General features: G+C 34.4%; 1 protein-coding gene across 3 annotated transcripts in view; it reads right to left on the reverse strand.

Moving 5' to 3' along the window:
* The window catches only part of LOC149530211 (protein transport protein SEC23 E-like), a 300,314-nt gene that overhangs the window by 65,887 nt on the left and 223,639 nt on the right, over window positions 1-10,788 (reverse strand). For all 3 annotated transcript variants that reach the window (XM_089811665.1, XM_089811664.1, XM_089811666.1), the window contains exon 8: window positions 3,395-3,472. In XM_089811665.1, the coding sequence (XP_089667791.1) occupies window positions 3,395-3,472 (78 nt within the window). The remainder of the gene's footprint in view (window positions 1-3,394; window positions 3,473-10,788) is intronic.

Raw genomic sequence — 10,788 nt, forward strand, 5'->3', positions numbered from 1 at the left:
CTTCTTATGTATTTCATCATGTGTCATAAATGTATATAGCCATATCCAACTGTATAGACCTAAACTCTTCATACTTGGCATCTTAGTTTTGTCATCAATGATGGAGTTCAACAATCTCGAGTGCCCTTAACAATATTTATCAAGTTTCCAACATTATTTCACAAATGGTGGCAGAAAATTTGGGCTGCATCAGTCACGAAGCCTACGGATGCAGCAATGTTTCATACACTGACATGGGATCTAGGGACCATACTGATGGATGAGCTGCATGCGTATTTTTGGTTCCATAATATGTCTCATCCTGATTACATAGTTACTAGTACGAGCTATGGAGTGGCTTGCCGAAGGATATGGGTCCCTGGTACTGGTTTATGGACTCGTGATTGCTTGAGGGCAAGCAATCTCAAGGAGGGAGGATTGTAATGTCCCCAGTTTGGGACATTAGAGGAGATTAAGAAAAATTATTTGAAGTCATTTAAATGGAGCTTAAGGCAGATTATTTTAAGTCATTTAAATATTAAAAAGGAGATCATTAGGTAACAGAAGGGGAGGAAGATGAAAAGACAGAAGAAGGTAGTTGAAGGATCACAACTTTGAGCATTAAATGAGGGAAGCTTCATTGATTTCAATATGCTTGGATATTGATTTTGTCTTGAGTTTTCTCTTCGAGAAATCTGAAGCGTTCAGCTTCATGTTCATAACATGGAAATCTTCAGGCTCTACTCACCAGATCGGGCATCAACTCGGTTCAGAATTTGTGGTGAATTCATATCAGAGTTTACATTTGAAGTTACAGGTGCATTCTGTAGTTTTTCCAATCTGATTGTTAGCATTGTTGGTAAGATTGGATTTCTATGTATGTTATTCTATTGTTGGTTTACAATGCAATAAAAAATTCTGGGGGAATTTATATGAGAATTTTACTGGTTATTTCTGGTTTTAAATTGCATAGATTATCTGTTGAATTCTGAAATTGTTTGGAAGAAGGTTGTGGGAAAAATATCCTAGTGGAATATTACAGCCGATTAGCTTTGGTAATTGAAAAGGCACAGTGAACTGCCGCTACCTTTAGTTTATCTTAATCACCATGATCAGTGATAAACATAAAGATTCGATCGGCTGCTATGAGTTGCCTTGTTATGACCACAATACGATTAAGTATTAATCGTATGTAATGAATAAGTGCCAATAGAAATAAGTTCCCATTGTTTGCACATTTTATTTACTCATACAATAATCATTAGTGATTATTTGTTAATAATTCTCCACCGATTAATCATGCACGTTTAGATTTGTATTAATTCATTATAACCAATTAGTTTTCAGGCATTGATGATAATCCGGGTTGCTGTTAATTATTTTTTATAATCACATTCTCATTCTTCTTATATAATCTAGTAGTCTACGCAAGCCTTCAAATATTCTTAAGGGTGTCTAAGAAGAATATATCACCGTGAATCTCTTTACAAGACTTTGATGGTGATCGATGAATATCTGAAATCTTTAGCGCTGACTGTTCCAAGTGACAATATTCTCCAAATTGATGCCTTGGTGATTCAATGTCATGAGGGCCAAAGTAAATTTTTGATAGTTTGCCCACAACTATTGTCAGTTTCCCTGTTGACTCTGTGATTGTAAGCACCACATGGCTGGGTGGTTGCTGTGAACTCTATATCTTTTCCCTTCTTAATCAATATTGTAACATCCTTGCCAAGGTCCTTTGACTTAGTCTACCGTTGATCCCCTATCTCAGACCTGTCATGTTCTTCATGCTTAATAACTTCTTATTACAAACTCGGACTTGGGATTGTTATCCCTTCATGCTTGACTCGCTGTGTATTCGGTGCATAAATAAATTCCAGTTTTTAATTAAATATTATTTTAAATTGTATTTCAAAATGTTCTGAATTTGGGGACATGACATTTTCTAGATATTATCAGAACTCTGTGAACATAATTCAATATATCGCGGTTTCAGAAGGAAATCACCACAGCATTCAGTATCAGTATAAACATCAAATTTGTTGATCAGTTTGAAGATTGGTGGTTATTATCCATGGCCCTGCTACAGATATAAAACACAAGAAAACACATGATATCACAGATGTCATGGAGCATCAAGAATTTTATCCATCTCATTCTGTGGTGTATAGCAATTACTAGTGTATAAACAAGATCTGGGCAAGATATTCCTTAGAGGTAATTCCCAGGAGAATAGCTAATGAGTGATGCTACCATGACCACTACATAGAAACTGTGTCTACAGCTTCTCAGTGCATCAATTCTAGAACTGAGATAGCGCTAGTGCTGTAGGAGCTACCTTCAATGCAAGATGAAACAATATTCCTTCCACACTTCTCAATACAGAATATCGTTTATAGACAAGGTGAATACATTCTGGAATCCCAATTTGAATAAGACAATCGCTATCAGTTCTCAGTCTGAAATAAGAATTCAAACTGCTTATATCTGTTGTTCAAAGTTTTGTTGGATTTTGCATATTCCGTGTCATTGTATGCCTTGGGATATTTCATCATCCTCTACAAGAAATCAAGAAAATTAATTTTCTATCCCTCTCAATAAACATAATGATCCCTATCAGTCTTCAAAATAGGAGATCTCTTCCTCCTCTTCATTTTCAGTATAGAATACTCCCTATAAGACCAAATGACTAACTAATCCTTTTTCATGGCTTGTCTATTTCTATGCCCAACGAAACGTAGCTGAAATTATGTCTCAGAAGAGCTTGGCATACAACTCATAAGAATCTTTGGGGAGAATCTCCAAACAAATTAAATCTAAATCAAAGGCAACACTTTACATGTGTCATGAATGGGTTGGTCAACTTTGACAGTTAGGTTCACAACTACCATCAAAGATATTTCTCAAGCAGTAATCATCCAGCATATCATCCTAAAGTATAAGCTATTTGATTCTTATGCATTTTTTCTTTATACAGTTAAATTCAACTCAGCCATTGAACACTACAACTGCAAACAAGTTACGAATACAATCATTCACTGGCAATTTAAAATAAGAAACACTTTCCTTCCTTCACTATCGACACAAATAGTGTTTCAGAAGTTCCACGTTAAAGATGTCTTGGTATAACATAACTCATGATATATAAAACTGAAATGCTAAAACTACATCTCACTACCATATATTTATTGGCTTACGTCAGAAAACAGGAAACTCTGAGCAATATCTAAAATCATTTAATCTTGGCAGGGTAAAATAGTCTTTCACATAATATTTTCAGATAAATAGCACTCTGACATCAAAACTACAACATATATATGGGCTCATGTCAGAAAACAAGAAACTCTAAGCAAATTCTAAAATATTTCAATCTTGGCAGGGTGAAATAGTCTCAAACAAAATGTTAGATCACCTCAGTCTCCATTTTGAATGAAGCTAGCCGAGCCATGATAACAGCTGCTGCTTCTTGATCAAAGCCAGCAACCAATTCCTGCATATGATATATTCATTCAAAACTGTAAGCGGTACAATTACATTGTTACAAAGCAATCTAAATATAATTTCAAGTAGAATGACTGCACACTAAGACATTATACTTAATGTAATAATCAACAAGTAAACTAAAAGCTCTTTACTTAAATTGCCTAGACATTGCTTGAGGCCTGGGTTACCAGGACACTCCTAGAGATATGGTAGTCTTCTAGGAAACCCTAGGTTACAATATGACATGTTCACATCCACACAAAAAGTGGATGTTAGGGAAAAATTGACGACAGCAAAAAATAAAGGCACTAACAATTTGAAAATAGGAAAACAACCAATTAAATAGCTATTTTAATTCCAAACACAAATTGATCACTGAATTAATCCATAGTAGTCAAATTACAATCCAGTCTAGGTAGGAAAACTATATTCTCTACATGGAAATGTGTGAATATGATCATTGCTAAAATGAAACGGGGAGTCAAAAAAGAACCTTCATTTCCCACTCATGTCAGTAGCATCATAAATTACATCCATATGTAATTTATCACTTGCCTAGGCCCTATTTCAGCATGTATGGGGTCCAGCATCCAATTATGATAACACCAGCCCAATTTTGCATGTAAATCTAGCATCTCCTCTCTACTTAGGACCTGTGCTCCCAACCTGGGACTGCATTAGAGGGGAAAGGGCAACTTGATCTCCCTGTTCCCTAATGTTTGGCCCCAAATTGAAATTGTGTACTGGTTATGTTTTAGCAAGAATTTTAAACCTGTGTTAGCTTCCTTCAACTTTAACACCCCAAAATGGTTGGGAGAGGTATAAACCCAAGCTACCATCCCTCATTTTGGCAATCAATTCAATCCAGACGCAAGCTCAACCACAATTTTGAGTCCTCAATATCAAGTTTTCCAGCATTCAAGATACTTCATCCCACCATATTCTTTGTTGTTGCATGCATCAACAACCTTCATGCATGTATGTCTTTGATGATTTCTTTTGAAATTTTTGTGGAGTCATGTTATTGCATCAACACTTTTCTTCACATTCAAAGAGCATTGCATCATCAAGGTATAAGATATTCAAATTCTTAGATCTATCCTTTTCAAGTAAATTTCCTTTCAATTTTTAGGTTAATTCTTAAACAGAGGTTTGACTTAGGCATTCTAAACAACCTTTCCCTTCCTTTTAGTGTGCAGTTATAGGTAGCAGAAGCACAAAAAGAGATACAAATAGATTTAAAAAAAAGCTACAATCTGCAAGTCATTGAACTGAAAACTGTTAGAAACAGTTCCGAGAATAGACTGAGCAAGTTGAACTAGTCCCCCCATTTTTGCCTGAAATTCAGACTACAGATCACTTACAGATGATGTTTGCCAGATCTGCTTCCCAAATTTGTCTATCAATCCCAAATCACCCTATACATGCAGGAAACCACCTTTTTGACCACTTTTGCCCCGTATGAAGATCATTTACTCCAACAAGATGAAATCATGGCTATTTCTCTTGTTGATGCCCCGCTTTCTATGCATTTCAATGACATTTCCTCATGAGATAAAGCCTTACTGAATGGTATATGTCCCTCTCCAAAAGATCATCTTACTCATAAGGATATTTTGAAGCAAGATGATGATATTCCCTTCCTTAAGGACATGCTATGTTTACTACACCTACAAGACACGTTTCCTATAAATGAAGCAATGATGAATCGCATGCATGCCTCCCCAATGCTATCTTTTGTCAATGAGGACAGCATCAATACTCCTATCAAAGACCTCCCCAAAAGAGATGCAACAGTCAAGAGCTAAGTTGGGTGCAGATGTGGATGCAGATATGAGAATCGCTGTGTGGATGCAGAAATTTTTTTTTGGTGGGGAGGCATGTATATATATATTAAATTTGGGTAAAGTAAACACACTGCATGGTAAATGATAACTGACAGAAAATTAAGTTATCTACTAGTATATAAAAGATTTGTAAAGAATAGAAAAAATGCTTAGAATGTAAGGGATTTGCTGAATAAAATGCCCAAGTACTGCTAAAAAAGAGGACCGGTCAAGCTCAAGGAATTTAAACCAATTCATTCAGCTTTAAAAGATTCTGCTGATCCCTGATTCTCATGATCAGATAGTTAATATCAATAATTTGATTCAAATTCTACCAGAGGCAGCAAAATCTACATTGTTATCAACGATTAAAAATGCACTAGTGACCACCAAACTAACCTTGGCAATGAACTTTTCAAAATGCATTCTTCCCACCCATACACTTGCAAACGCTGATGAATCCTATCTAGCAAAGTAGCTGAAAATATTTTGCATGGGGCAATTTCAGGTTCTGCAAATGGTCATCTACAGTTATAGGCATGCATAATAATACGCCAGAAATGGAATTCTTTGCGGCAGATTTCAAAATCCATGTTGTTCCAGCAACACCTAATCATCAGAGGGTGGATGATTCATCTAGAGATAGTCTATGCAGTAGCTTTTAAAGGGTAAATATCTGTTTAAACTTTTTAAGTGAAAATGAAAAAAAAACTTTTGGCATTTATTCAGCATCTTGGACTCTGCATGCATCTGCACCAGAACACATCTACATCCTCATCCGGTAACTAAGATCAAGAATAACAATCAATCCTCTCTTCACAAAGATACTTTGATGCAAGAGAAACATGTTGGTTGAATATATTGTGAGTGGTCATAGACATGCCACTTCCTCAAAAGGAAGTATCTAGACACAGATGTGAGATATAATCTCTCCTCTCAACTAAGGGGAGGCACCCTTCTTATTGTTGTTGAATCAACTAAAGCTTAAGAAGAAATTCAAACTAATCTATGACTGAGTGTTGCATGTATCACTTACTCTTTCTTCAAGAAAGATTTTCACTTTGAGATATAATCTCTCCTCTCAACTAAGGGGAGGTACCCTTCTTATTGTTGTTGAATCAACTAAAGCTTAAGAAGAAATTCAAACTAATCTATGACTGAGTGTTGCATGTATCACTTACTCTTTCTTCAAGAAAGATTTTCACTTTGAGATATAATCTCTCCTCACAACTAAGGGGAGGCACCCTTCTTATTGTTGTTGAATCAACTAAAGCTTAAGAAGAAATTCAAACTAATCTATGACTGAGTGTTGCATGTATCACTTACTCTTTCTTCAAGAAAGATTTTCACTTTGAGATATAATCTCTCCTCTCAACTAAGGAGAGGCACCCTTCTTATTGTTGTTGAATCAACTAAAGCTTAAGAAGAAATTCAAACTAATCTATGACTGAGTGTTGCATGTATCACTTACTCTTTCTTCAAGAAAGATTTTCACTTTCATAAATATATACTCTATTAACTTAAGACTTTTGACAACTTCACTTCTACACACTAATTGGAGCAATAATGACAATAGTCTTAAGACTAACTGAAAAGTTATCCTTAAATGTGCCGGTAAACTATTCAGTTTTTACTAAGGAATGTACATAAGCTCAGAGACTCTTATACAATCTTAAAATGATTTAAAGGATGAAGAAGCAATATGTTCAACACAAAGACTTTAATACATAAAACTTCCTTTCTAATTTCTACAATCACAAAGAATCAGAACTCAAAGACTATGTAACTACATATACGCAACTCGAATAGAAAATTACAACACAAAGTCTGCATGAAATCAGATATGGAGCTTTCCACAGCACAAATAACTAATATAATTTTCTCAATAAATCCAAGATAATAGCACTTTTGTGGCATAATAACACAGCAATGATATAAGAAGTTCCTCCAACTCAAAGATTGAAAACACTTGCTCTTTTATTTACTTTGGAATCAACGTGCACAAATAAAAGCAAAGTTTGTATTTTGCAAACTTCCAACAGTGTTTAGTTACAATGCATAAAGATTTATTTTTTACAATGAGCCATCTTGTATTTATAGAAGAGAGGCTATGAGAAAAGGGTGGAAAACTAACTATCTATTGTTGACTTATTCAACATTAAAATCCTATGTAATGTAATAGCATATAAAGAGATTATGTGCAATTGCAATATTTTTCTATACATGTGATGTTGTCATATGCACTTGCAATTTAAAGCTTTATATGTAACTTGTCAAAGCTAAACTAGAAAATGCATGATTAAACTAAACTGACTGACAAAACACGACTTTTAGTACATCATCCTCTATTAGACAGGTCCCATTGTCACTAGATTTTCATTCTAACCCATGACTGAAAAATGTTCAAGATCCCTCTTATAGGTCAGCTACCACCTACATGGAGTCAGTTTTGAAAGCGTTCTAATATTTATGAATCTTGAATTTCATCTTTTTCTCAGATGTGATAGTTGGCTCTTCTGACATTGGATGAGCACCTGAGGCACTATGATGAAAAGACCAGAACTTAACATCAGAATGTGCTGAGGTTAATTCCATATCATTCTACATCAAATCCATGCTTTGATTTTACAACTTGACAGATTGTGTGCAGAAAAACGGCTTCAAACAAGGCTGAAGTGAAAAAGTTGCTTTTCTTGCGCCATGGGTGCAATGGTGGATTTTGGAGTGCACTACAAGGGAAGATTAGAGTGTGGTTCATCTTGTAAAATTTTATGTAATTGGAACAAAATGTTCCCCATTATAAGGGAAAAACAAAATATTTTAAGTGAAACTGGGATTATGGACCAAAATGCACTAAAGTTGCATGTGTAGTTCAATTTGCAATCAGGACAAAAATCTCTGATTGCATTTTTACTTTCCTTTTCAAAAGGGTAAACTTGGATATGATCGGGCTTTTCAACTGCCATTGCACATGAGATTATAAGTAACAAAACATGCATTGGGTATGAAAAAATCCAAAATGCATATGATGGGCATGGAGATTTCAAAGGTACTTGCATATATAATTACATGTAATGAGTGTTGAAAATCCTTATTTGGGAACAAGATAGGTCTGAAACAAAATGCAGTTAGGGCTTCTGACTAAGATTTCATATTACATTGCATATGACATGACATGTAATGGTATATGAAGAGGGTGTAACAATTCCCAAAATGCATTTCATAAATATACATGCAAGATTCTTAACCATAACTGTACTCCAAATTACATGTAATAGAGGTGTGAAGTTCTGATTTTGGAACCATATGTATATGGAACAAAAGGTAATTGGGATATATAATCCCGAGCATCGAAATGAAATGTTGAGGGCCAGGAAAGATTTGGTCGATGAAAATTTGCCTTGTTTATTCATACCCAGCCATGGGTCGAGGTTTTGAACTTCAGATTGCATTGTGTAATTGCAAATAAACCCAAAATAATCGCACAACTCAATGCTTTCTTAGACTTTCATGGCTTTGTCAATGCTTTGATCATCCCCAAGTCAATGGTTATCATAGTCTTGCTGCGTCATCATAACAGCACAAATCATGGTGTTTCCTGTCCTCTTTTCACTAAACAGGCATGTATGCTTTTATTAACTGTCTTGAGCATTTAAAAACATTGAAACATCATCTTTTATCATTGTTTCTAGACATTTCTTGGGTTTCATACATCACTGTCACTTTAAAAGTTATTGTCATATGCTATTTCACCAGTTATTAATGCAAACTCTATAACAGTTATGCTATCAGTTCCTCATTGTAATAGTGCCTCTTTGTTGATAATTGTATTTCATGTAATTGACCTGTATAAAAGCCACAACAGGGCCTGAGGATAAAATTTTAGATATCTCAACAAATCATTGCATCTTGGGACATAGTGGAGGAGCTCTGGTTATGCAAACAAATGCACAGCACAGACACTGATCAGGGGTATTGTGAACATTGGCAAAGTGTTACAACAATAAAAACCTTCAAATGAAATTGGGGTTTTTGAAATGATAATGCATTTCCATTTGTATCAGACACAAATGGTATTGAGGATTACAGTTGTGTTCATGACAAAACAAACTAATCAAAAGATACTCTAGTTTTACACTATAAAACTTAAGATGCAAACCGCTACACATATATCAATTTGTGTAGCTGTTTGTATTAGGTTACAAAAGTGGAAGTATACAGGCATTATTTAGAAAAATGACTAGGGCACAAGCAAAATGAGACCCTTAAAACACCGCACCACAAAAAAAAATTGCAAATGCAGTCTAAAGAGTAAAAGTCGGAGTTTGGATAATAGTGACTGCATACATTGCTCATAAGGAAAACATTATATGCAAATAGCAATGTTCTGAGAAATCATTGAAAACAAGAACGTAAAAAGTTGAATTCGTCAAATGATGAAATTGAAAAAAATTATGCAAAACGTTTAGGAAGATATAAGGAAAACATCAAGAGCTCAAACTAATGAATGAATGATTGTAAAAAGAGCCTAAACCAAACATTTGTGGACCAGAATGATTTGGCGTCTTGTTCTGAACTGGACAATTGGGCTTGGCATTTTCACTCTGCAAACTGATGTTTATAGCTTAATACCCAATATTTATTTGTGTAGCTTGGAGTTTATCATCAACATTACATATTGCAAATAAAGTATGTAAAGATACTTAATATACTCCATGAATGAAATCATCAGAGATTTTAATCTGCTCCACAAATAAAACTATATGCCATGGTAATTAAAAAGCCCGTTAGTAGTATTTTGAGTTCTTCTTTTTAAAAATACATTACTAATGTATTCCCATGTTTTTAAGTTTGCAATGCCAAAAAAAATGCTCAATCTCTTAAGTCATCCGACTTCATAATGTGTTTCAAATTATAAATTATACAAAAAATTAAGTGCACTGGACACCAAAAGATCCACTATTGGCATTTTGAGATTATAAGCATAAATGGCACAAAGTTTTACACTTAATTAGATATGTAACAGGGCCTAAACATCTCGACATGACTTAGGAAAAATAACTAACTTAAATAAAAGCCTTTAAATTTTTAATCGAAACAAAAGAAACATGACCAAAAATTAATAAATTTAACAAGAAAAAGACTTTTAACGAAAACATTAACAAGAAAAATTAATTTCTAGTTTTGAAAATGTTTATAAAACATACTAAAGTGTTTCCATGTTTTTAATCAAACCTATGATGAAATTTTTTGGGATGATGAAATTTTTTGGGATGGTTGTTCATTTCACTAAAACAAAATTAACGACAAAACAAGCCAAACATGTAATTCTTAGTACACACATCTCTCTAGATCCTCCTCTCCTACATCATTTCATAGCCATCAACATATTTTGAGACAAAATGTTATGCATTTCCCTCATGTTCTATCTCCAAACATAACATTGAACAAAGATGAACATAAGTCTACTTCTACCTGTTGATGTTGTAGCTTCAGT

Source organism: Cupressus sempervirens, chromosome 11 (assembly GCF_028749045.1).
Source record: "Cupressus sempervirens isolate cs-2001-9-10 chromosome 11, ASM2874904v1, whole genome shotgun sequence".
Taxonomy (NCBI): Eukaryota; Viridiplantae; Streptophyta; class Pinopsida; order Cupressales; family Cupressaceae; genus Cupressus; species Cupressus sempervirens.